This window comes from Lepidochelys olivacea (genome assembly GCF_965140295.1).
Source record: "Lepidochelys olivacea isolate rLepOli2 genome assembly, chromosome: 9".
Classification (NCBI taxonomy): domain Eukaryota; kingdom Metazoa; phylum Chordata; order Testudines; family Cheloniidae; genus Lepidochelys; species Lepidochelys olivacea.
The window spans coordinates 50,260,855-50,287,994 of NC_140419.1; the positions used below are offsets into that span (position 1 = coordinate 50,260,855).

Consider the following 27,140-nt stretch of genomic DNA (forward strand, 5'->3'; position numbering starts at 1 on the left):
GAGAAGACCTGACCCTGGGATATGCCCTGTTGGAACAAACCAAGCTGAGACCCATGTTACATGGCATTGAACACAAGTTGCTAGAACTGGGGGAACCCTTGGGAATGGGTTTCCAGGGGATTCCAGGAAGCTGCAGGGTTCTGGCAATCTGGCTGTCATCCCCCATAGACCCCAGACAACAGGCAAGTGGAGCATCCGCAGAAAGGTACATGTGTTGTTTAGAGAGGTTCTGCTCCCATGAGAGATTCCTGGCCAGGTATCTCCTCACATGCAGTCTCCCGAGCAGCTATCTGGTAGCATGTGGGAGCCCGGCTACCCCTGGGATGCGTGATGTTCCCACACAATTCACCAGAGAGAACAGGCATCACTAGCCTTGATGATGGTGTGACTTGCTGCACCGGCTTCAGGGTCGTCCCTAGCAATTCTGGGGCCCTACGCAGCCCCCCTGTGGCGGGGAGGGCTGGGGGGTGCCCTCAGGCCTCTGTGGGGGAAGGAGCAGGTGGGATGGCCCCAGGCCTCTGCGGGGGAGGGGCTGGCTTGAGGGGCAGGGGGGAACCACCCCCCAGCACTCACCGGCAGCGTGGCTGAAGCCGGGTCGCTGCACTCCTGCCACGGGTGAGTGCAGGGGCCCAGCCCGGCTGCAGCACGCAGGGGAGTGGGGGCGGGGAAGGGGCGGGGCTGGGGCAGAGTAGGGGCGGGGCCCTGGGGAAGAGCCAGAGCAGGGGCTGGAGCAGCACACAGCTGTGCAGCGCACCAGGAAATGTGGCGCCCCAAATTTCCTGGTGCCCTACGCAGCTGCGTACTTTGCGTATGGGTAAGGACTTGCTCTGCCCGGCTTGCTCTGTGGGCTGGTGCTTAGGGCACTAGGGCTCAGGGCCCTCCACCCAAGAGCACTGGCAGGGAGCAGCCCCGGAAATGTCCTGAGCACAGGAATGTGGCTAACTCTGGGTGCACAAGGTGGGACAGGGAAGGCTCCCAGTGCTTCCACTTACCCCTTGCACACCTGGCCCCTGCTGCCTTGTGCAGGCATCTGCACCTGTGCAAAGGGGGCGTGCGCCACCCAACTCACAACTGTCGTGTTTCACACCCACTGAACCAGGCAGGATGAGGACCTGTTCATAAACTTGCATTTATTTCTTAAGACCTTGCTGTTGAATTGACCCCTGGCAGCATAAGCTGGAATTAGCGATGGGAACAATCTGTTCAGTTCTCTGTGCCGTTCCCCGCTACATTAGACTATCCTCTGTTTTGTCTGGTCCGTTGACAAAGACTCAGGGGGATGATGCTTTTTCCACTTCCCTCCGAGGTGGGTGTGAATGCTGCTCCATTCACTAGGTGAGAGAAGAACTGGAGTGCAAGACGTCACATGCATGTGCCCATACTGTGAGTGAGACAGCCTGATACCCTTGCTGAGTTACAGCTGCTATTCACCACTCCACTAGGCCTGTGCCTAGCCTAGCCGGGCTGTGGTTTCTGCTCCTCCACAGCACCTGCATGTTCATCCATGCCAACCCCACTTTGCCCCTGGGCTGTGCACTCTTGACAAAGACAGAAATGCATTGTCCTGTCTGGATTTTCAAACCAAAGCTCCCCCTTGCAGGCAATGAAATGCTGATGATATTCCAGAAGGACTTCAAAGGCCGGGGTTGAAAAAGCAGCCGCTTGCAATGGCTTGGAGAAGACTTGTTCAGCTTTGCTGGGAAGAGGCTCTGGCAGTGAAGGGAGGGGCTCCAAGAAAGAGGAGGGTGCCAAGAGAGGAAAGAGGGAGGCAGAGAAGAGAAATGTTAAGATGAGAGACAAATGCTTGTTTTCTGATTAGACCAGACAGTGCTGTGGCTCTGTAAGAGCCTTTCTTCTCTGGTCAGCATCTCCCACACAACAACACCCCCTTTGGAGTGGAGGCCCCCTGTCCTCAGCCTGTGGGGCGTGCTCGGTGATCTCAGACAGCCCCTTTCCTGAGAGAGGAAGAGACCACAGACTTCCCCAAACAGAATGCAATGGTCCAGTCTCTCTGCCCCGGTTCTGGCCACTCAGGATTTGGCCAGCAGGGAATTCCCCCGGCATGGAGGAGCACTGAGCAGGTGGACAGTAGTGTTGCCAGTTCTTGCACCAACTGCCCTTCTTCCTGCAGTGTGGAGGATGGGAGGGGTTAATTGGGAGCAGGGGAGCAGATGCAGCACAGCTGCACTCCATCATTTCTCACATGTTGTGTGGTCCTGTAGGGACCACAGGTAGCTGGCAGTGGTTAGAGCAGTCCCTAAGCAGCTCTAACTTAGGCTGAAGGGCTGGGGTTGGGGCAGACAAACTATGAGAATCAGGGAATGTAACTTGCTCTCTGAAGGCCCCCAAGCCTACTTCCGTACAGCGGAGTACAGGAGCCTACTTCCAGCCTTGCTAAGCTAATGGGCTGATGCATTTTGTACCAGTGAGAGCTTTTTTAACGGGTGTGGTTCACTTTTCAATCCAGTCCTGCAAGCTCCAGCAACCAGCACAGGTCCCAGGTGTCAGATCACAATCCCAGGTCTATGTTTGATAGGGTGTGGCTCAGTCTTCAGGCCAGCCACAGGCAGAAGGGGGCATATTTCCCTGTTGTGTCTATGTGGGTCTCTGAATGCATTAAGGAGACCAAAAGAATGTCAGGGCTGGGACTCTGTTCTGCAATCAGCAGCCAGGAGCCCTAGATAGGTGAGAGTCACTGCTGTCCAAAATACAATCTCCCACCCTGAAAATGTGGCCTACACTATTTGTTCCTGGATATATGCCCTTGCCTTTGGCTGCATTAAAATGTATGTTGGCTTGGGCCCAGCTTACCAAGTTGTCCAGCCCGCTCTGTGTAACTGCCCTTAGCATTATTTATTACTCCATTTAGCTTTGGATCAGCTGCAGAGTTTACCAGCCGTGAGTGATTTTGTATTTCCTCCCAGTTCATTGATCAAGAAGCTGAACAGCGGTGGGCAAGAACAGATCCCCGGGGGAAACGGCCCCATTGGATAATGATTCTCCATTAACAGTGACATTTTGATGTTGGGTATAGATGGATATTGTTATCAGTGGTATGGCAAGGCACAGAGAAGCCCTGTAGGATGCAGCTACATGGCATCTCCCTGGCTGAGGGCAAGAGGAGACCGTCCACCATACCAACAAGTGTCCTGCCTGCACCATGCCCTGGGCTGTAGCCTGACAGAGAAGTGCAGGGTCTGCGTTAGTCTCTCAGGCCGCTTGCTCACAAGAGGCAGTTCTGATACTGGGCAGCCGTTGGCAAAGTGCCCAGGAAGAGTGGGTTCATTTAATAGCCAACTTAGTGCCGAAAAGTCGCACTAGGTAACAGACTATAAATGGGGCTGGGACAGGATGGCTGGAGAAGGATGCAGACGTCAGTCTACCTAGGGCAGCAGGGTCCAGCTATGGAGCAGAAACGGAAGAGTTCAAAGCTGCAAAGTTCTCACTTTGTTTCTTTGGCGGGGGCAGGAGGCCCCTGAATGGAGGAAGCCAGTGGACTTCGAACTCTCCAGCCTGACCCTGTCTGTGTTTCATTCATGCACAGCCTGAAAGCTCAGTCACATCCAAGATGTCCTGCCTTCCCCCCGTAGGAATCCCACCTGCACCAACGGTGCTATTAAGCCCCTCTTGCCCAGGGACAGGCCACACGATATCAAAGCTGATGAACTCTCCTCAGCAAGGTTCTCCTGAAGACCTTGTGCCTTTAGTTGCTGTTCACTGGGAAAGTGGATTGCGTTTTAGAAGCATTTTTGTAGCCGTACAGAGGAACAAACAGCAACAGGAACTCACAGAAACAGGCTGGCCAAAGAAATCCAGTAGCATCTTTACGATAACTCCTGAGCACTAGAGAACGCTCTGCACTCTGCACTGCCTTGTGCTGGAGACTCTCCAAGGGGGCTCACAGCCCCACTCTGCTCTCTTTGCAGGGCACATCTCACTCCCAGCACAGCTGACTTCCATACCACATGCTGCCTGCAGCTCCAGGGTAGGGAGTGTGACCGGAGCACACTGAGCTCCAGCTGTCTCCGCTGAGGATCTCTACCAGCCTCCTGGCTGCTACTACTGCTTACCATTAATGTTGCCCAAGGCAATAGCCATTCAAATTGTGGGTTGTCCACTGGCCCAGATGTGCATCCTCTCCTGCCTTGCAGGCCTGGTTCCTGGGAGACTGGTGAGTCAAAGAGAACCACTCTGCAAACATCCCGAGGGCTGGTCCATCACACCAGGAGGAACACTCTGTTGCTTCAATTGTTCTCCTGAGGCAGCTTCCTCTTAGCCGGACAACTGGGGTTATCGAGATGCACAACACCATTGAGCCAGTGACCTCAGGTACCTCCCTGGTTTTGAAGCTGAGAACCTACCAACAGAGTAGTTGTGAGTAGGTCTGCAAATCTCCTCGAGCCAGGCAAACCTTTGCCATTACCAACTCCATGGTCTCCCCAACAGACACGAGTGCGAAGGTGGATTTCACGTGGTATATCCTTAGCCTGCAGGTGAGAGCAGGTCTTCTCAGGCCAGCTCTCGCTTCCTGTAGCACCTGCACCTTCCCTAGCCAACCACCGAGGTATGGCGAGATGTGAATTGCCGGGATGAGCGACCATGATGGTCACTGGGTATGGACTCGGGGGGCAAAAGAAAAGCCGACCAGTAAAGCGCTGTACTTGTAATGATTCTCCCTTGGGCAGAAATGAAGGTGCTGCCTGCGAGCTGGCCTGACGGACATGTGGACGTAAATGTTTGGTCCCATGGGGCTTTAGATGCTGTGGCTGAGTCTAAGGGCACTGCTCTGAACTTGTATCTGGGGACCAGGCTGGGGGGTCCTCTGGCACATAAGCTTTCCCATGGCAGAGAAGCACTGTCCCATGGGAGCATTATGAGCCAGAATCCACTTGGGCATTCGGCCAACAGGAGATCCATCTGCCTGAAGTTCACTAGCTGGGCCAGCGAGGATGGGCAGTCATGGCTTCCATCATGCTGATGGAAGAAGCTGCTACTGACATTAGAAAGAAGGATGTGCACAGAGGCAGATTGCCATTTTGTGGGGCCTTGGGCCAGAGCAAGTGGGGGCCCCCTCCTTACCCCTTCTGCCTGCAGTCCCCATCCCACCACCACACCCTCCCGTGTGCTTCTACTGGGGAAATAGGGTCGGGCACAGGGGCTTGCCCCGCTCCCTCCCCTCCTCCCAGCCTGGCACTCCTGCTGGGGAAATGGGATCAGGTATGGGGGCTTGCCCCACTCCACCCGCCTGCCTGAAGCTCCTGCCAGGGAGTGGGGTTGGGATGCAGGGGCTTGTCCCGCTCCCCGGCAGGAGAGCCAGGCAGGTGGAGCAGGGGAAGCCCCTGTGCCCAACCCCTGCTCCCCGGCAGGAGCCCAAGGCGGAGCATTGGCGGGGTGCCAGGGCGACCAGTTTTCCGGGGGCCCCTAGGCACGGGCCCTATTCACCCAGTGGTTAATCTGCCACTGGACGTGCACCAGCATCACCAAGCAAATGTAAGCAGCCTAGCACCTTTCTAGGGTGTTATTAGGTTCCTGGACTGATAAGAGGTTCGCCAGTTGGAAGAGTGACATCAGTTATTTTGAGATTTACCAATATACAATAGAAAAGCACCTGTCCACTGCTCTGGGCACCCATGGAAATCCTTTAACAAATGTGTGATGTTGCACGCTATATGATTTTATGAAAATATGCTAATGAGTGTGAATATAGTGTAACTGGAATATGCTTCATGCAAAAGGTCTCTTGTAAGGTATCATTACAAAGTTTATAATCTACTGGGTATGGTTATCCTATCTGTATGTATGTATCATTCTTGTATCTGAAAGTAGAAATATGAAATATAACTCTGAGGGCCTATTGTAATTATGCAAAGTGTGGAATTTTGATGACTCCCATTAACCAGGACAATTGACTGTAGATGGCTCTGTTTACTTGTAAGTCTTCCTGTATACCTGTGTGCTGGCAAGGGGGTAATGAAGTCTTACAGTGCCATGTGATCATGTCACCTGAACTGGAATCCATCTTTAACCTGGTGCTTTTCCATTTAGAAGGAGGGGTGAGAACGCAGAGAGGGACAAAGGATTCCCGCCTTGTGAAAAAGATATATAAGGGGTGGAACAGAACAAAGGGGGCTGCAGTCATGAGAAATCCCTTAACTACCACCTGAGCTGGAACAAGGACTGTACTAGGGGAAAAGATTGTGCCCCAGACCAGGAAGGCATCCAGTCTGTGACAGAAGCTTATTGAAACATCTCTGAGGGTGAGATTTTATCTGTATTCAGTTTTCTTACTGTATTATACTTAGACTTGCGTGTTTTATTTTATTTTGCTTCGTAATTCACTTTGTTCGGTCCATTATTACTTGGAACCACTTAAATCCTACTTTTTGTATTTAATAAAATCACTTTTTACTTATTAATTAACCCAGAGTATGTATTAATACCTGGGGGGTGGGGAAACAGCTGTGCGTATCTCTCTATCAGTGTTATAGAGGGTGGACAATTTATGAGTGTACCCTGTATAAGCTTTATACAGGGTAAAACGGATTTATTTGGGGTTTGGACCCCATTGGGAGTTGGGTATCTGAGTGTTGGAGGCAGGAACACTTCTTAAGCTGTTTTCAGTTAAGCTGGGCTCAGAGGTAGTCTCAGCACATCAGGTGGTAGTCCCGAAGGGGGTTTCTGTGACCCAACCTGTCATATAACCACCAATAACCATCCAACCACCAATAACATAACCCAAATCACATAACCCAACACCAACATAACCAAAATCACCAGGCGTCTCCCCACATCACTCCTGGCAGGCCATACCCACCACCTCTGGCCTTGCAGAAAGGATGGGGTGGGGCAAGTGGGAGCACCAGCCCAGCACAGCAAGAAAATGTTGTCGATTCCAGCTTCAATCCACCACAGAGCTTGAAAATCCATTTCTGGTGTGGCTTTGCAGGTTGCCAAAGTACAGATTAGTGAGATTCTGCTGAATGCAACAACTTCCCACTGCTGGGACTCTGGGACTTGCTCCTTGTGGAGCAAGCCATGCAGAATATACTGTTCTCAAACGTCAAATTAAACCATTTTGAACATGGCAAAATGTTACCGATTAACAAAATGACACTATCATTAGAGTATTAGAAAGACAGGTGGATGAGGTAATATCTTTTATAGGACCAACTTCTGTTGGGGAGAGAGACAAGCTTTTAAGCTACACAGAGCTCTGCGAAAGGTACGCAGAGTGTAACAGCTACATACAAGGTGGAACAGATTGTTTAGCGTAAGCCATTAACACATATTATAAGAGACCATTCAAGGTGAAGCGGCCAGTTAACACCCCTCCAATCATAGAACAAAAAAAAGGGGGTTAGTGGGTTACAGACTGTTGTAACAAGCCATAAATTCAGTCTCTTTATTAAGACAATGATTTTTAGGGTCTGGCAGAGTTATGAAATTAAGCTCTCAGGCTCGTCTTTTTAAGGTGTTGTGCAGGTTTCCTTCGAGGACAATGACTGACAGGTCAGATATGGGTTTGTGAGAAGTGTTCCCCCACAGGTGAAGTGACGTTTGTGTCTTTTATCATTTCCCTGTGTGAGTTCCTTCAAGAGCAAAGTGATTTGTTTCACCCACATAGTTGTTGCGGCATTTAGTGCACTGGGTGAGATACATCACCTTGTCTCTCTGCTATCATTCAGAAAAGTAAATATTTCAGTAAAAAAAACTCCAAACCAGATGAAATACTCCAGTTACCAAGGTAGTGCAGGGCACTGTACCATTGAACTGTGAAAGGCGTCCTGTTGACACATCCAAACCTTGCAAGGGCCCTAGGAAGGACACTTAGAAGTACAACTGCTCAGATTTTTTTTGTCAAAACACTTTTCTGTCGGAATATGGCATTTTTACTAAACAGAAATTTGTCATGAAACTGTACAGATTTCAATGAATTTTCCTGTGAACATATTTTTAAACAATTTTGGGGGAATTTTTAAAAGGAAAAATATTGATATTTCATTCATGATTTTATTTTATGAATTTTTCACTTTTATATTTTTTATTATTTTTACATAATGACATGTTGCATCATGTAAAGCAGTGGCTCTCAACCTTTCCAGACTACTGTACCCCTTTCAGGAGTCTGATTTGACTTGCATACCCCAAGTTTCACCTCACTTAAAATCTACTTCCTTACAAAATCAGACATAAAAATACAAAAGTGTCCCACAACACACTATTACTGAAAAACTGCTTACTTTCTCATTTTTGCCACATAATTATAAAATAAATCAATTGGAATATAAATATTGTACTTGCAATTTCAGTGTATGGTATATAGAGCAATATAAACAAGTCATTGTCTGTATGAAATTTTAGTTTGTACTGAATTTGCTAGTGCTTTTTCTGTAGCCTGTTGTAAAACTAGGTAAATATCTAGATGAGTTGATAGTTTTCAGAGTAGCTGCCGTGTTAGTCTGTATTCGCAAAAAGAGAAGGAGTACTTGTGGCACCTTAGAGACTAACCAATTTATTTGAGCATAAGCTTTCGTGAGCTACAGTTCACTTCATTGGATGCATCCGATGAAGTGAGCTGTAGCTCACGAAAGCTTATGCTCAAATAAATTGGCTAGTCTCTAACGTGCCACTAGTACTCCTTTTCTTTTTTAGATGAGTTGATGTACCCCCTGGAAGACCTCTAAGTACCCCCTGGGGTACACGTACCCCTGGCTGAGAACCACTGATGTAAAGAATGTCCTACAACATCATATTCTGTACAGCTAGTACTGATGTGTCATAAAGATAGAATATTTCAACTATTATATTTATCTTTTTAAAATCAGTAAGAGCAGCTGCTACTTACTACTGTTTGTCTTATTCTCTAGATCATATTTTCATTTCCTGTTTGTGTTATAATGAAATATTTTGACACTTTGAAACAAAATAAGATAAGCACTTAGAGTACTAATTCGTAGAGCAGCTATTTTCAGTACCCTGTGTTAGCCTGGAATCATTTTGCTAGGAGATTGAAAATACTTGCTTGTCTAATGTCATGTTATGCACTACTACTACTGACATGTTTCAGAGTAGTAGCGGTGTCAGTCTGTATCAGCAAAAACAACAAGGAATCCTTGTGGCACCTTAGAAACTAACAAATTTATCTGGGCATAATCTTTCATCTTCAAATGGATGCGTCTGATGAAGTGGGTTTTAGCCCACGAAAGCTTATGCCCAAATAAATTTGTTAGTCTCCAAGGTGCCACAAGGACTCCTCGTTGTTTTTACTACTGACATGTCATTAAATAATAAAAATTATATAAAAACAAAAAAACCCCCATAAAATAAAAATTGAAACAAAATTTCAAAATGAAAAATTTCAAAGCAATAACTTTTGGCATTTTTTCATTTCCGGGGAAACTTGAACATATTTTTCTGCATTCCAATTTGGGAATGAAAACAAATTTCAAAATGTCCAAATATCCCACAAAACAGAAATTTGGCGTTTTGACCATCTCTTCTTCAAAGGCTTGCCATTGAAACTCACAAATGATTACAGTCAAATGGTTACAGTTCAGTCGAGTCAGATATTACCACACTCTGCTTGCAGCATCACCCACCTAGATACTGAGAGGCCAATGTCACAACTCAACATTTAAAAGAAAATACAGACCTATCACAACTCAGAGCATCCAATCCAGTATGATATTCTAGGTGATAGAATTCCCAAACAGAGACTGGCCTAGACAAGCAGATGCATTAGGTCCTCTCACTTACTGCTCGAACAAAGTTCCCATGTTCAATAACCCCTCCTCCTACTGGTACAGAAATTTTCAACATTTTACAAGCTTATTGCAGAAAAATACTTTAGATCTCTGACAAACAGATGGCTCAGTATGGATCAGTAATTGGTTAAAGATAGGAAACAAAGGGTAGGAATAAATGGTCAGTTTTCACAGTGGAGAGAGGTATATAGCAGGGTTCCCCAAGGCTCTGTATTGGGACCAGTGCTGTTCAACAACATAGTCATAAAAGATCTAGAAAAAGAGGTAAACAGTGAGATGGCAAAGTTTGTATATGATACAAAACTACTCAAGATCGTTAAGTCCAATACAGACTGTGAAAAGTAAAAAAGGGATCTCAAAAAATGGGGTGAATGGCCAACAAAATGGCAGATTAAATTCGAAGTTGATAAATGCAAAGCAATGTACTTTGGAAAACATAACCCCAACTATACATACGAAATGATGGGATCTAAATTAGCTGTTACCACTCGAGAGATCTTGGAGTCATTGTGGATAGTTCTCTGAAAACATCTGCTCAATGTGCAATGGCAGTCAAAAAAGCTAACAGACTCTTAGGAATCATTAGAAAAGGGACAGATAATAAGACAGAAAATATCAAAATGCCACTATATAAATCCACGGTACATCCACACCTTGAAACACTGTGTGCAGTTTTGGTCGCCCCATCTCAAAAAAGATAGATTAGAATTTGAAAAAGTACAGAGGAGGGCAACAAAAATGATTAGGTGTACGGAACAACTTCTATAGAGGAGAGACTAAAAAGACTGGGGCTGTTCAGTTTAGAAAAGAGGCAAATAAGGAGGGATATGATAGAGGTCTATAAAATCATGACTGGTGTGGAGAAAGTTGAATAAGGAAGTGTTATTTACCCCATTCACAAAACACAAGAACCAGGGGTCACCCAGTGAAATTAATAGGCAGCTGGCCAAAAGATTAATTAGGTTAAAAAAAGAGCTAGATAAATTCATGGAGGATAGGTTCATCAATGGCTATTAGCCAGGATTGGCAATGACACAATCCCACGCTTTGCGTGTCCCTAAACCTCTGACTGCCAGATGCTGGGACTGGATGATATGGAGTGGATCACTCAATAATTGCCCTGTTCTGTTCACTCCTTCTGAAGCATCTGGCACCATGCACTGTTGGAAGACAGGATACTGGGCTAGCTGGACCGATGGTCTGACCCAGTAGGGCCATTCTTCTGTACTCCTGGTAATGATTCTAAACAGGCAGGTCCAGGGCCAAATGGAGCAAGAAATCATTAAGAATTGCTCAGTGATGGGGATCTTGGTAGATGTTGGGCCACTCCTTCCCTGCCCTTCCTCCCACAAACACCTATTCCCCCTGGAGCTATGGAGCACCACAGACTCGTGCTCTGGTGCTCTGGCTACTGGTGGCTGCATTGCGTCAGGCAGAAAGGCAGGGCGTGAAGCTGGCTGGGGGGTGTCAGGCTTGGATTTTCCCAGTCTTTTTTCAACTCACCCCAAGTGGCAAACCTCCCTGATGATAGTGTTCCATCTTGAAGGCTTTGGCCACATGAGCGTCTGGCTGGTTTTGTCGGCAAAAGCTTTGCGTTCCACCAGTCATTTGGGCACCCTCTGCCAGAGCCAACTGCCCACATGATGATGCTAATTCCCCAACAGATGCCTTCCCAAATAGGCCTTTCCCTCCCCAGTTCATCCCAGGCTGGCAGGTATTACCGAGCTCTTCCAGAGATCCCCAATCTGAAGTTTATAAGACAATCTCTTCCGCAACTAGCACTGACAAAACCAACACCCTCTCTCCCGCCCCTCCCCCCACGATTACAAGGATGGCAAAACATGATTGACATCTATGTTGTCTGGATCCCCTGGCTCAAAACTGGCCTCCTTGAATCTCCTCAATTAGTTAAAACAATTCCCTCCGCTCACCACAGCCCATTTATGGCAAGGACCTTTTAAGGACTATAAAGGAAAGGGCACTATTGGGCTCATAATGGAAAACAAACCTAGAACATAAGAATGGCCATACTGGGTCAGACCAAAGGTCCATCTAGTCCAGTGTCCTGTCTTCTGACAGTGGCCAATGCCAGGTGCTTCAGAGGGAATGAACAGAACAGGCAATCATCAAGTGATCTACCCCAGTCATCCACTCCCAGCTTCTGGCAAACACCATCCCTGCCCATCCTGGCTAATAGCCATTGATGGTCCTCAGCTTTACCTCTGCAGAGACTCTTATCCACTTCTCCAATCAATGCCTTTATGAAAGCTAGCAGAGGTGAGACTTCCTGCAAAAGGAAGAAACATAAAGGCTATTGCAGGTGATTGCCACATCATGGCTGGGCTGGGCTTAATAACTCTGCACTTGCTTTATTATTTACAGCACTTCGAGATTACAGGCAATCGTAACATTGTCTCATCTACTGTCCCAAAGGCAGATGTTCCTTTCAAATGTGAGACATCCAAGCAGAATGAAATGGCTCCCTGTTTGTTTTATGTCAAGCAACCCCTGAGCCGCAAAGGGCTCAGGCCCGGGACAGATCTGGGGCCAGTAACTTGGAGCGACAGCCCCAGCCCGTGTTCTTACAAATCATGCAGAGTTGTTAGTCTGATACATACAGACTATAGTTCCTAAGAGTTTATCCCGGGAGGGGCTCTCTCACACGTAGCTAGCACTAATCTCCATAAAGAAATTGTACTTGGGGGAACCTTTTGCCCTGCAGCTAGGGGCAGCTGCATGAGAAATAGACTGGCTGGAAGTTTGAACAGAGGAGCCCTGCCGTGGTTTGGAGAGTCCGTGCCATATCTGCGGAAACTCTGCTGCAGGGTCTTCAAACTGTGACTAGGAAATGTGCTCTCATATTGTAAAATGCAATACGTTAGAGAAGACTGTCAGTAGAAGGGGTTCACTGTCTCCCTCTGACCTCGTCAAATTAAGAAAAGCCACCAACTCTACAGGTGCAAGTGAACCCATCTGGGCCCCACTGGTGGTGTGGGATGAGTGATGAACAAAGGCAGGCTCCATGTTTACTCCAGCACAGAATCACACTAACTATGTGACTATGAAAATGGCAAGATTTAGTGCTGCTGGGGAGAGCCATGGGAAAGTAGGGGCTCATTAGCCCAACCAGCCAATCCTGGAGCTTTTAAAAACTTCTTGTATTCCTGGAAACTGGAACAAATAATCAATGTTCCCCGGAGCGGCTTCCGAATTTGTTACTGATGTTTGTCAAAGGCCTCTGGAGGCCATCCAGGCACATACGCAAATGATCCAGACTCTGCACACGCATACCGTTAGAATGGCGTTAGGAAGGCAATGCTCATCCTAGCCACCGATGGTGCTGTCTGGGACTCAGCTCCTCCCCATGTGCTGGAGAAGGATTTCCCAGTGTTTCACAGTCAAAGTTCAAGGCCAACCCCCAGACAGAAGCTGGGGCCGAAACAATTCCCACTCCCAATCAGTGAGCTGCAATGGTCTCAACTGGGCCTCGAGGAGCAGAAAAACAGGAAAGGCAGAGCAACCTGAGCTCTCCTGACTCACAGCTGTCATTTTGTCCATGCTGTGTATGCACCCGTCAACAGCAATGATCTCTCTGCAGGGTTCTGCTTCCCCTCAGCTTGGCCAAAAACTGGCCAGTTAGTTCCTTGAATCTCAGCAGTCAGATCCAAGCCCCAGATCCACAGGGGGGCTGTGAGAAGAGAGAGACAGTGGCTGAAATGGAGTCCCATCATGCTGCCTGCCCTGGCAGCTGCTCCCCCCGCACACTTTCCACATAATTTTCTTTACCAAATCTGGTCAATCAGAAACACCAGCACACAACCCTCCTCCAGAGCAGGTGGTTGGACAGGTAGCCTGGGAGACAGAGGCCAGTAACATGCTTTCAAGGAAGATCCCTGAAACTGCACAGAGTCATAGAACCACAGGGTGAGAAGGGACTGCAAGGGTCAGCTAGTCTAACTCCCTTCCAAGACGCAGGATTTGTTGTGTCTAAGCCAGTGGTGGGCAACCTGTGGCCTGTGAGACGTGCTGGCCACCGCTTCCCGCAGCTCCCATTGGTGGAAACGGCGAACCTCAGCCACTGGGAGTTGCAGGGGGCCATGCCTGTGGATGGTCAACATCAACAAAATGTCTTGTGGCCTGCAATCAGATTACCCTCATGGGCCGCATGCGGCCCACGGGCCGCAGGTTGCCCATCACTGGTCTAAACCATCCAAGAGAGAGAGCAATTCAGCCTCCTTTTGAAAACCTCCAGAGAAGGAGCTTCCAAGACTTCCCCTAGGCAGTTTGTTCCATTGTCCTACTGTTCTTACAGTTAGGAACCTTTTTTAAGATTTAATCTAAAGCTGCTATGCTGTAGTTTGACCCCATTGCCTCTTGTCCTGCCCTCTGTGGCAAGAGAGAACAACTTTTCTCCATCTTTCTTATGGCAGCCTTTCAATGATTTGAAGACCACTATCATGGCCCCCCCTCAATCTCCTCTTTTCCAAACTAAACATACCCAGTTCCTTCAGCCTTTGCTCCTATGGCTTGCTTTCCATCCCTTTGATCATCTTTGTTACCCGCCTCTGGATCCTTTCTGGTTTCTCTACATTCTTTTTATATAGCAGTGACCAAAACTGGACACAGTACTCCAGCTGAGGCCAAACTAGGGCTGAGTAGAGCAGTACTATCATGTCCTGTGACTTGCATGCTATACCTCTTTAAATGCAACCCAACACTGCATTTGCTTTTTTTGCAACAGCATCGCATTGCTGACTCATGTTGATCCGCTACAACTCCCGGATCCATCTCAGCTGTACTGCTGCCAAGCCAGTTATCCCCCATTTTGTATTTGTGCCTTTGGTTTTTCTTGCCTAAGTGCAGTACCTTACATTTGTCCCTGTAGAATTTAATTTTGTTGTCGATAGCCCAGTTCTTCAATTTATCAAGATCCCTTTGAATTTTAGCTCTGTCCTCCCTAGTGTTTGCAACTTTGTGTCAGCTGCAAAGTTGATCACTGTGCTCTCTATTCCTACATCCAGGTCATTAATGAAGATGTTAAATAACACCAGACCCAGAACAGATCCCTGTGGAACCCCACTTGAGACCTCCTTCCAATCTGCCATCATTCCATTAATAGTTACTCTTTGCCTATTATTTATTATTTGGCATTATCTATTATTTGTTTTACAGTAGCACTAAGATCAGAATCCCATTGTGCTAGGTGCTGTGCATACACATAGTAAGAGACATTTTATCAATCCTACAAAGTCCTAGATTTCTAAGTTATTAAGTGGCAGTGAGTTCCAGGGGGTAATAATGTGTTGGGTAAGAAAGTATTTTTGATCAGTTTTGTATTTGCCACCTTTCAATCTCATTGAACGTCCCCTTGTTCTTGTGTTATGAGTAAGGCTACGTTTTAGTCACGGGTATTTTTAGTAAAAGTCATGGACAGGTCACGGGCAGTAAACAAAAATTCACGGCCCGTGACCTGTCCATGACTTGTACTATATACCCCTAACTAAAACTTGGGGCAGGGGTCTGCAGGTGCTCGGGGTGGGGGGTCTGAGGGTGCTGTGGGTGCTGGGGGGTGGTGGCCTGGGACCCCCGCTAATGCTGGAGAGGGCGGGCGGAGACCCCCTGCCGGTGCTGGGGGGAGGGTTGGCGGGGCTGGCAGGCTCCCTACCTGGTTCCATGTGTCCTTGCAGCATCTAGGGGGAAGGAAGGTCGGGTGGCTTCCCATGCTGCCCCCGCCATGAGCTCCAGCTCCGTAGCTCCCATTGGGCAGGAACTGCAGCCAATGGGAGCTGTGGGGGGCAGTGCCTGGGAGCACGGTCAGTGCGTGGAGCTCCCCTGACCCCTCTGCCTAGGAGCTGCAGGGACATGCTGGCCGCTTCTGGCCACTTACCTCACCCGAGGTAAGTGCTGCTGCGCACCCCAACCCCCTGCCCCAGCCCTGAGCCCCCTCCCACACCCAAACTATCCCAGCAGAGGCTGGCCCAGGGGCTGCCTGATCTGCTCGGTTAGCCCGGAGTCAGCCACTGAAGAAGTCAACGGACCTCCATGACAGAAATGCAGCCTTAGTTACAAGACAGGAGGAATAGGAGCACTTCTCTCTCCCATTCATTATTGTGAGACCTTTATCATGCTCCTTCCTATTGGGCGGGTGAAGATAACACATTAGAGACCATGAGGTGCTCACCTTCTCGGAGGTGGGGGCCTGATCAGTACGGAAGATATTCCGATCACACACATTACTCCGTATGGCTCCAAGTCATAACTACAAACATGCCACTAGGGCTATGCTACCAGCGTCCCGAAGAAGAACACAGCATTGAGTGCCGTGCTGAGGGAGCTCCAAGAAGCAGCTCAGTCTAATCATCCAGAACAATGGATGACTCACTGGATAACAATGGACGGTCAGATCACATTGGGACTAGAGTTACAGAAGCAGTTTCTCAGCATCATTGCTTCTCGGAACAGCTAGTTCTAGACTCACTGAACTCTGAACACTCTGAACTCACTACTTTCTGGGCTTTTTCTCTCTGATTTCAACCTGTCCCTTCTCCGCTGTAATTTCTGCCTTACACTTTACTGAGTTCGGAGATAGCTGTGTCTCACTGACACCTGGACAGAAGGTTTTGTCTGCCTCTGCTGCACCTTGGCACCCAGCAGCCCTCTCCCAGCTCCTACTTAAAATAATTCCACAAAGCCTTGCTAGTTTTCTGTGCATGCTCTTTTGAGTTACTTGCATTAAGGTGGAACCCACCCCTCCTGTAGCAGCTCTCTCTTCCTGCAAACACCCAGTGGCTAGTTAATTTACACACACCCCCACCCTCCGCCCCTTTATACTATCTTCTCCTTTTCACATTGGGGCTCTGAAGTTCCTCTGTCTTCCTAGCCCTGTGGAAGCACTTCACAGAGCCCTACCACAGAAACCCTCCTGGGCCTGGATCTTATCAGAAGAACCTAAATGTTACCTTCAGGAACAATCCCCGGCATCTCCCAATGTTTAAAGATTTTGCTCCGAGATATTGAATGGCAATCTTCAGAGCTATCCCCGCCGGATTTATGGGCTAGCAAGACTAGTAGTTAAGCATTTGACTCAATTCATATCTAGTGAACACACACAATCTGTGTTCTATAATAATCCCCAATTCGTAGGAGACTGGAGTCTCGACTAAAACTTGAGGAGGCTGAAAAACACATGGGGTTCTGTTTGTTTATTATATTGACTCTCTCAAGCAGCCGGAGGGCTTTCTAATAAATTTGTGTTTGTTTATTCTCCGTCCTTTGCCTCTGGGGCAGGATGGCCTCCTCTTTGTTGGGTTCCCTTAACTTTGACATTGTCACTAGCACTGACTCTCACACCGCAAAGGGTGTGTCTCCATGCCCAAGTCCAGATGAAGGATGGAATTAAAATGGGAAGGGACCAGGGTATAATTCTCTTGAAGCCTTGGTCTGCGTCCTCCTATGGAGGACAAGATTTGCAAAGCAAGTGTTTAGTTTGGGCCCTCTGAACACAGCCACAAACAGATGGGAGGAGCTGTACACACTGGTGTGACTACACTGGGCCTGATTCCCCACTGCCCTGCACCTCTGCAGCCATCTTCCCTGGGCACAGCTGGCGCAGGCGGAAATCGCCACACCAGACGCAGGGCCACAGGGAGTCAGGCCCGCTATCTGACTAAGGAGGTTTAAGCAACGGGCTGTGCCCCTCCAGTTTGTGCTGCTCCCATGGCTGTCTCAGTCATACTGTGTGGCAGCCTATCAGGGCCCCTAGAGAGGGGAGCCAGCGTACAGCAAAATGCAGCCCGCTTTTACAGGCCACTGTCAAGAGAATGGCAGATGCAGAGCTTTCTTCAGGTACCTTCAGAGTCCCTCCCAAGCCCAACCCCAAGTGTGCAAAAGTCCTGAGTCAGGGCCCAGAAATCATGAGATTGGCTTAGAAATCATGAGAGTTTAAACCACAGAAAATGTTGTTTCTCTGTCTTCTGGTCTCTGAGCTGCTAGGTCGCCCTCAGCTCATGCCCTCAAAAGGTTTTCTTTTCAACCAGGAGGGCTAGAAAGGCAAGCTGAGATTCTCACACAATCACCTGACTCTAGGAGTTGGGGCTTGCAGAAAACCACCAACTATCATGAAACGTGCAGATGCCAGAGCTGGCGTTACTGCAGTAAGGGCCTGGAGGGAGTGTAACAGGACGAGCTCTGCAGTTTCATTCCCTGCTTTTCCCCTCAAAGCAGAAATGACTGCTCCAGCAACAGCAGTCACTAGCTACCACCTCCATCCCCCAGCGAGACTCCACCAGCAGGAAGAGGAATTCTGGCCTCCCAGGGCACTGCCAAGAACGCCCCAGCCTTTGCCCTCTGGGGTCAAACTTTTGAAGTGCCAGGCAGCACCTCACATTGTCCTCCTGCCCCCTCCCACGCTGCCAGGACTCAGCCCCACAGCAGGCTGCACCTCCCTCTCATGCGCTCCCCTCCCCACAAGAACCCTGCACCCATGCTTCAACTGATCATGTTAATAATCACCTGCCTCTGCTCCAGAGAGCAGCTGCCCACAGCCCGGCACTCAGGGGCTCCAGAACGTTCACAGGCCCCTGGCTCGCTGGCATGGCCCGAGCTCTTCACCACCAATTTGCGGTAATCCAGCCCCATGACAGCTCTCTCTGTACCTGGGGCCCCAACACAGCCAGTCCTGCTCCCCCTGACCTGCCCCCGCCCCGCCACACAGACAACAGGGGGAAACAAGCCAGGAAGCCCCAGCCAGTGCCTTAGGGTTGCCAACATTCTAATCGCAAAAAAGCGAACACCCTAGCCCCCCCCTCCCCTTCCCTGAGGCCACATTCCTGCTCTGCCCCTTCCCCGAGGCCCTGCCTCTCACTCACTACATTCCCCCTCCCTCGGTGGTTTGCTGTCCCCCACCCTCACTCACTTTCACGGGGCTGGGGCAGCGGGTTGGTGTGCAGGAGGGGGTGAGGGCTCTAACTTGGAGTGCGGGTTCTGGGATGGGGCCAGAAATGAGGGGTTCAGGGTGCAGGAGAAAGCTCTGGGCTAGGGCAGGGAGTTGGGGGTGCGGGAGAGGGTGAGGGCTCCAGCTGGGGGTGTGGGCTCTGGGGTAGGGCTGGGGATGAGGGCTTTGGGGTGTAGGAGGGAGCTCCAGGCTAGGGCAGAGGGGTTCTGGGTGTGGGAGGAGCTCCAGGCTGGGACAGGGGGGTGGGGTGCAGGGGGGGTGAGGGCTCTGTCTGGGGGTGTGGGCTCTGGGGTGGGGCTGGGGATGACGGGTTTGGGGTGCAGGAGGGGGCTCCAGATTGGGGCAGAAGGGTTCAGGGTGTGGGAGGGGGCTCAGGGTTGGGGTGCAGGGTTACCCCGGTGGCTCCTGGTCAGCAGTGCAATGAGGCTAAGGCAGGCTCCCTGCCTGTCTTGGCTCTGTGCTGCGCCCCGGAAGCAGTCAGCAGGTCCAGCTCCTAGGCGGAGGTGTGGCAGGCGGCTCTACGTGCTGCTCTCGCAGTCGCCCCACATAGGAGCCGGACCCGCTGGCCGCTTCCGGGGTGCAGTGCAGAGCCAGGACAGGTAGGGAGCCTGCCTTAGCTCTGCAGCACCGATGACCGGACTTTTAACAGCCTGGTCGGCAGTGCTGTCTGGAGCTGCCAGGGTCCCTTTTCGACCGGCTGTTATGGTAAAAAGCCGGACACCTGGTCACCCTACAGTGCCTTGGAAGGTCACTGACAGCCCCCTCTACCCCCCCGTGCAGTGCAATCAGCAAACAGCTTCCTCAGACAGAACCCAGACACAGACACCAGGCCCTGAGCCTCACGCTGACCTAACTGAGATCTGTGTCCAACAATCCCCACACCATTCCCCGGGTTATCGCTAACCAATCCCCCGCCTGCTCCGCTCCACAGCACCCCGGCTGGCTGTCACTGAAGGCCCCAGGCTAGCTGGTCCTGCCCCCATCCACACCCAGGGCATTCTATTCACCACCCACCCGCACCCAGGGGATGGGGGGTAACCCACTTGCTCCCTTCATACACATAGGGAGAGATGGTCCTTGAGTTGGAGAAAGGAAGGAGTATTAACCCCATTGTACACATAGGGCCATCTCAGGATAGTCAAAGGAACCATCTTTTGACCATTCTCCAGGGCTTTCCAACACCCAAAGGGTCGACAAATGGACAAAGATTTTTGGGTGCCACAGGTCCTACGCCAGGAGAGAAGGGAAGGAGGTGGGATGAGGGCAGTGTGGATTTACCTCTGTTTTGGGCCAGTTAAATGCTCATGAAAAAAAACAATCTCGATCATAAAACATATTGTTGGGAACCTTTTCTCATTTTCCTGTTTTAAGCCATGACCAAAGCGCCCACAGAGATATGTGCACGGTTCAGTCATCCCTCTCTGTGCTTTATCGAGCCCTACCACCTCCCATCCCCCAGCCTCTCCATGCACTGGGAGTGACGGCGTACGCAGCTCACCTTGGACGCAGAACTTGAGTTCCTTGGCATCAGTGACCACCGTGGAGTGCAATTTTTCGGGCACTTTCTTGCTCATCCGGTTATAGCTGCGCTGTCTCTTTGTCTCGCCCCAGAGATTGGAGCCACCATACATGCTGGGGATGTTGAGTACGGCGATGCCCTCCAGCGAAGTACTGCTCAGGTCCAGCAGCGTTCCGTCACACTGCAGGCAGACAGACAGGCATGGTCAGGCATTAGACACTGACTGACACCCCGCCCTGACTGGGTGGGGCCTGTGGGGACACAAAGAAGGGACAAATGCAGAGCTCCCAGGAGCTGGGCTTGCAGAGGCATTTCCACTTCCCCAGAACTCCAGAGAAGGCCAAGGCTAGGAGAACTGGTGAGGTCCTGCATGCCAGGAACACCACTGGGAAATGGTCAGGACATCCTGATCTACCGTATGGCTGCTACAGGCACTGACAGAGAGCCCAAAATCAGGCGACCACACAGCATTCCTCAAAGCATGGAGTAGTTATGTGGCAAATGGAAAAATCACATCAGTTCCCGGAAATAGTACCGCTGCCTTTCTGGAGGATGTGCTAGTCAGACACAAGTGGCTGGGCTCAGTGCAGGGGTGTTCGGATTGAAACACAATGGCCTGTGATATACAGCAGATCAGACCAGTGATCCCTTCTGGTCTTACACTCCTTGACTGTGAGATGGGGAGGCATGTCTCTTTGGGGGTGGGGGAGAGAAGAGGAGCCATTTTCAGGCTCTGGCTGGGCGGTGAGGCCCAGCAGTGTGGAGAGCAGAAGACAGCGAGCAGAACAGTGTATTCATGGCACGGGATGTTTGGCCCTGATTCAGCAAGGTACAGGTATCTGAGCATGTGCTTAGCTTTAAGCACGTGACAAAACCCATGGACGACAACAGGGCTACTCATGTGGTTCAAGTTCGGCACATGCCTCAGTGCTTTGCTGAACTGAAGCCAGAGGACAGAGCTGCTGATCTCTGGCCTGCACACACAGACTGCCCAGGCTGGAATACAAAATGGTCAGGCTGCCATTTGGGGAGCAGGCAGCATACAGGGGGTCTGCACTGGGTACCAGCCTGGGAATCTTGCCCTCAGAGAGGCCAGTGGCGACTTGTGCCCTGCGTTGGTCTTTCCACTGGGTGTACTCCGCGTGCAGGCAGCAGTTCAGCCCAGGCCACATGCAGTCCCTTCACAAACAATGTCTGGTTTCTTCCCAGCCCCGGAGCTGATAGACAGATAGGGCATTTTTTCAGTCTTTGAATGTATTCCATGAGCTGTTCAGAATGCTCACGGCATATGGAATCGACAGGAAATACAGCTCATCCATTAAACTGAAACTGGCACAAAGGCTGCTATGGGACCTGCCTTGCAAACAATGAGTCCCTGCTCAGTCACCCCCTTATGGAAAACCTGGGGAAACACCCAGACTTTGCATTGTGCCCTGAAGACCTACAGAGTCAGGTTGTCGTGGATTAAGTCAAGGGAAGGGATTTCAGAGTAGAGGGCCCTTCCCTGAGAATGTCCTGCCACTGACTCCTCGACATGCATACCTACCATCCAGAGTGCCAGCGGGCGAGCACCTTTGACCACAGTCTGACCCCAGATGAGAAGTGATCTCTGCTACACACAAACCACAAACCCTAAACAGCCTAACCCTAGAGCCGGTCAAAACATTTCTCCGCAATACGTAATTTCAGTGAAAATTTCAGTCAAACAACATTTTTCACAAAGTAATTTCCATTTCATGTCAACGAGGCCAGGAAACATTTTGTCCCAAACTGAAAAATGTAACTGAAAACAACTTTTGAAACTCTGCCCCCCATCCAAGTTTTCTGTTGTTGTCTTTTGAAATCCCCAAAAACGTTTGCAGGACATTTTGATGAAAACAAAAATATTGATTTTTAAAAATTTCTCATGAAAAAACATTAGCATTTTTCAAACAGCTCTTCTTAAAACCAGCTTGGGGGGCAGAAGGCAGCTGTCAGCACTGAGCAGCACCTTGTCCCTCCCGGATGTCAGGAGAAGCAGATGTTATACACGCACCTGGCCTGGCAGAATCTTACATGCTATGTTATTGTAGTTGTGTGGGTCTCAGGGTATCAGAGAGACAAGGTGGGTGAGGTCATATCTTTTATGGGACCAACTTCTGTCGGTCTGTTGTTCTTCAGGACCTGAAAAAGAGCTCCGTGTAAGCTTGAAAGCTTGTCTTTCTCACCAACAGAAGTTGGTCCCATAAAATGTATGACCTCACCCACCTTGTCTCTCATGCTGTTGTGCGGGCATTTCTATTCCTAATATTGTATGTAGGGTGCGGGGAGTGGAGGGGGGGGTCAAATATAACTCTGTAATAGAATTCAAGAACCCCCGTCCTAGAAACACTCTCTCATTATTTGGTTCTTTCTTTTGGCTACAAGATGTTTTTATTATATATTTTAAATGAAAATTTAAAAAACCCAGATAAGTCTGATTAGATATTTTTTCAAGTGGAACTGATGTCACTAACCAGACAGTTTCTCAAATCACTGCTCACAATTCACCATGTTCTATCTACAGCAGCTTACAAAACTTCCACTGCTCAGCTACCTTTCCCTATGGCCTCTTCTCTTATTATTTGAACTTACTTTAGAGAATCAAATATTTTGGCTCGTCAAAGCCTTATTCCTTTGATGACTGGATACTGTTTCTTCTAAACGCGATTTGGAAAATTGGGTTGACTTTGGCAGAAAATAATATTAAAGATGTGAAAGAAAAAATTGTCAATTTTGGAGCCTCTTTAGGAAAGCAATAAAGCATTCATTACTTGGAGTCCTTACTAAGGCATCTCAGTGTTACATAGAAAAATTTGCAACATTTGAAAATTACACTAAAAGGTATTTGTGGCTTTCCAAAGTACTAGAGAGAGGGACAAGTAAATAGAGTTGTGAACTTTTTAATTGTATAAATGACTTTAATTCCTCTGCCAGCATTCAAGCAGGTAGAGTATTTTATAAAGAAAACAATACTTGGACTGTGGTGACCATGAAGCAGCCCCTATATACTATTACCCTGGCATCATCTTCTGATGGGGAAAGCTGATGACTTATAAGTGGAAAAATTAGGTGTGGTTTCTTCAAGGTAGAAGGGTAAATATCTTCCTTGATATTGCTAAAACCACCACACATGTAGCGGAAAAGAATCCTTTTTTGCATTCCAAATGTATTTCCTAGGCTTTAAAGCATCTGTTCTTTTGCCTGCTAAGTTACAGCTGAGCAAGGATCAGAAATGTTATTTTTTTCTTGAATTTTGATGGTGCTAGGGAATCTCTGTCCTCTGTGTTTTCCAAAGAAGAATGTGTGTTGGATAACGAAGAATTCTCTGTTGCTAGAATTTTGACTCTTCTTCTTGCTGAGTGAGGACCTCAACCTTATTTTTCATGGAACCATAGAAATGTAGAGCTGGAAGCGACCTCAACAGGTCATTTAGTCCACTTGCCCATGCTGTGGGAGGACCAAGTAAACCTAGGCCATCCCTGGCAAGTGTTTGTCTAATCTGTTCTTAAATACCTCCAGTGATGGGGATTCCACGACCGCCCTTATAGAATCATAGAAATGCAGGGCCAAAACGGAATTTTTAAAACAACTCATGCTAAAGTTCGGACATTTTAAATATTCATGCTAAAAATTAGGAAATTTTAAATATTACCGCATGAATATGTGTGTTAATCTGCCTGCAAATGTTTTTACCAGTATGCACACACACATACACACTTATGTTTGTATATGCAATGCTTTTCTATCCCCACAATGCTTGGAAGTCTTCTCTTTTTTTTAGCTCACCCTTGATTGTGAAAAACCAGAAATGTTTTTTTTTTAATACATTTTAAGCTAAACTCAGAATTTTGGAGCTTTGTTTCAGTTACTCATTCTTCAATATATTTTTGAAAATAATAATACGTAAAATATCCTCTAACATCTCAAAGTGCATGTACAGCGCCTAGCGCAGTGGGGTACTGATCCATGACTCGATGCAGCTTAACTCTATGTCATTTCCCTGTTGGTCTTTAACATGATAACTTCTGAATGCTGCATCTGTTAATTCCAGACTTCTAGGGTCTGTGAAGCTTCCAAGCTGCAGGTCACCAGGCAACGCTACGCAGGTAGAAAAAGGAAGTGCTAAAGACATGCTGATGCAATAGGATATGGCTTGTTTAGGGGCAGGGAGAACACTAAGGGCCCAGTCCCAGTTGGTGTAACTCAATGTAGCTCCACTGAAGTCACACAGATCATTTCCATTGGAGCGAATGGAGCTGGGCAGCTGGCCCTTCCTGTTCCAGTCTTTGGGAGAAGTGGGAGTTGGAGTGCAGGAGATGGACAAGGGAATAGGAGCCTGAGAGGACTTGGAGGGACCTCTCGCATACAGACACGTGGGGAGAGAACACTGGGATGCTCCTATGTACTGAGACTGGAACGAGCACATCCACATTGGGTGGTGTGAACATATCCTGGGAGCAGAGATGGCTAAGGGGAAGACTATTAGACACTAAAGCACACACACATACCCAGAGTGTCTAGCTAGCTTTTCAAGTGTGGGTGTTTAATGTTAGGCACATGAGCCTGTAATTAGTTACCAAAACTCGGTTGCAGGGACCTAACTGCTAATTCACATACACGCTCATTTAGGTGGCTGAGTATTTAGGGCCAGATTTACAAAGGCGGCTGGCATCTAAAGATGCAGGTAGACACCTTGGGGGGATAAGCTATCCCAGAATAAGCACATTTTTACAAGTATTCCTGTGTCCTCGCCGATGGTGGGGCATATTGCTTGGACGATTCTGGTATAGTTAAAGCTGTACAACTCTCTAGTGTAGACACGGCTGTAGGCACCCTCGGCTGACAGTTATCTCACAGTAGATCTATAGAGAGGAACGGGGTACTCTGGAGATTACAGGCTCGATACAGCAGCCACTGAACAGATGAAACAAATGAAGGAACGGACCCAGGAGTGCAGCAAGGCCGGATGGCTGGAAAAGGGCACCAGATAAGCCATTTTTAGTCTTTAGGCTAAACATTACTGCCCCAAACAGGGAAGGGATGGAGGTGGTGACCCAGTCCAATAGGAATGTGATCTGCCAAATCCCATACATTCTAGTGCCTTTATGGGGTTGGGAAGATGGGCGTATTAGAGAGGACCCCCATCCACTGATGGGCTCAGCAGAACTTGGGTGGGTTTGTGATGGCTCTAAGAACCCGGTGCAGACACCACATACACACACAACACACTGAAGAACATCGAACGAGGGGGAACGTGTCCCCCCTCCTTTTACCCTCCTCTGTTTGTGCGCCAACCTGGTACAATGAGCTCTTTGAGAAGGGGCAGCTGGCAGGGAGGCTGGTCATAGAAATGTGCAGCTGGGGGAAAACCAAATTCATTTCCAGGAGCTGTCCCGTAATGGATGCCAATTTCCAAAACAAAACTGTCATTTCTCTGCCCTCATGGCAGTTGCCTCAGAGCTGGAGAGAGGCTGGACTGGGAATTTCAACTGAAAATGCTGCTAGGTTAACACTTTGCTGCCTGGGATGGTGATTTACGTACCACACCCATGCTTGCAATGGAGATGGAGTGCTTGAAACACCTGCACTTGAGCCGATCTCAAACCACGGGATGCATCACTGTGCAGCATGGCTTCCACACAACATTCAGAGACACAGAAGAGAAGTCTGGGATTTTAACAACCCCTTCGCCTCCCAACTTTTCCCCACATCCCATAGCAGCACCACCACCTGTTTGGGGCAGTGTGTACCTTACTCCATCATCCACATCACACAATCCGTCACCTTCAAACGCAAATCCTAGGTGTGGCTCAGAGATCAACAGCTTCACTCTGTTTAAAGCAAGCCTGTAATTTTGCCAGGCTAGCTGACAGAACAGTTCAGGGAGGCCGGCCAGCCACAGAGTCAGAGATCAGTACCAGGGACCAAGGGGTGTCCTCGGTCATCAAGTCAGAAATGTGACATCTTGGCAGATCAACTCCCCTCCAGTGCCTACAGTAATCTGACCTTCACTGGTGATGCTGCCTTGCACACCTTTCCTTTGCTAATTACTCCAGACTACTTTGGTCTAATTCTGGTTGCTGGGTTTAGTCTGTGGCTGCTGGGTGATGGAAATATACATCCTGTGATACATAGGAGGTCACTAGACAATCTGGTGACCCTTCTGGCCTTAAACACTATGACTCTATATTCCCCTGCCCAATGTTCCTAATATCTCATCTAAACATCCTTCTTTAATGACAAACTATTGCTCACCTTTCTGTCCTACCATCTTGTGTGGCTGGATAAATTGCCTTCCTTCACTGAGGTTTTTATACTGAGGGGTTATAGTCTGCATTCCTATGTTGTCATTAGTATTTATTGTTTGCATTGAAGTAACAGCTAGGAACCGCACCCCAGGATCAGGACCCCACTGTGTGGGGCAATGTACAGACATGGCCGGGCCCCAGGGAACTCACACTCTGCGTGCCAGCCAGCAGGCAACAGGAGGACACCCCAGTGAATGGGCGAGGCTAGAATGGGAGGATAAATTGCCATAAAGCGAACACAACATCCCAGAAAAGCTGGTCACACCCCTTGCCGATGCCAGTTGAGAGGGATTTGTAGAGACACATTGTGGCAGGTATGATTTTAAAATGGGATTTAAAAGAGTACAAGGTGGCAGCTTTATGAATTTCTGTGGGGACTTTTCTCCGGGAATGGGTAGTGATGGGGGAGAATGCATGGAGATTGTTGGTGGAGAAGTGGACAGGCAGGCTGGTACCGCTGGGGCCGACAGCTCGACAGGTAAGCAGATCGGATGGAGAGGAGGGCTAAATGGAGAAGGGCGTTAAAGGCCAAGACGCTGAGCTTGTGTTTGCTGTGATGGAGGAGAGGGGCCAGT

General features: G+C 48.8%; 1 protein-coding gene across 1 annotated transcript in view; it reads right to left on the reverse strand.

The window, feature by feature from the left end:
- Positions 1-27,140, reverse strand: part of DGKG (diacylglycerol kinase gamma) — a 131,372-nt gene that overhangs the window by 10,710 nt on the left and 93,522 nt on the right. Inside the window, exon 23 of the mRNA XM_084639796.1 lies at positions 20,216-20,417. Within this exon, the coding sequence (XP_084495922.1) occupies positions 20,216-20,417 (202 nt within the window). The remainder of the gene's footprint in view (positions 1-20,215; positions 20,418-27,140) is intronic.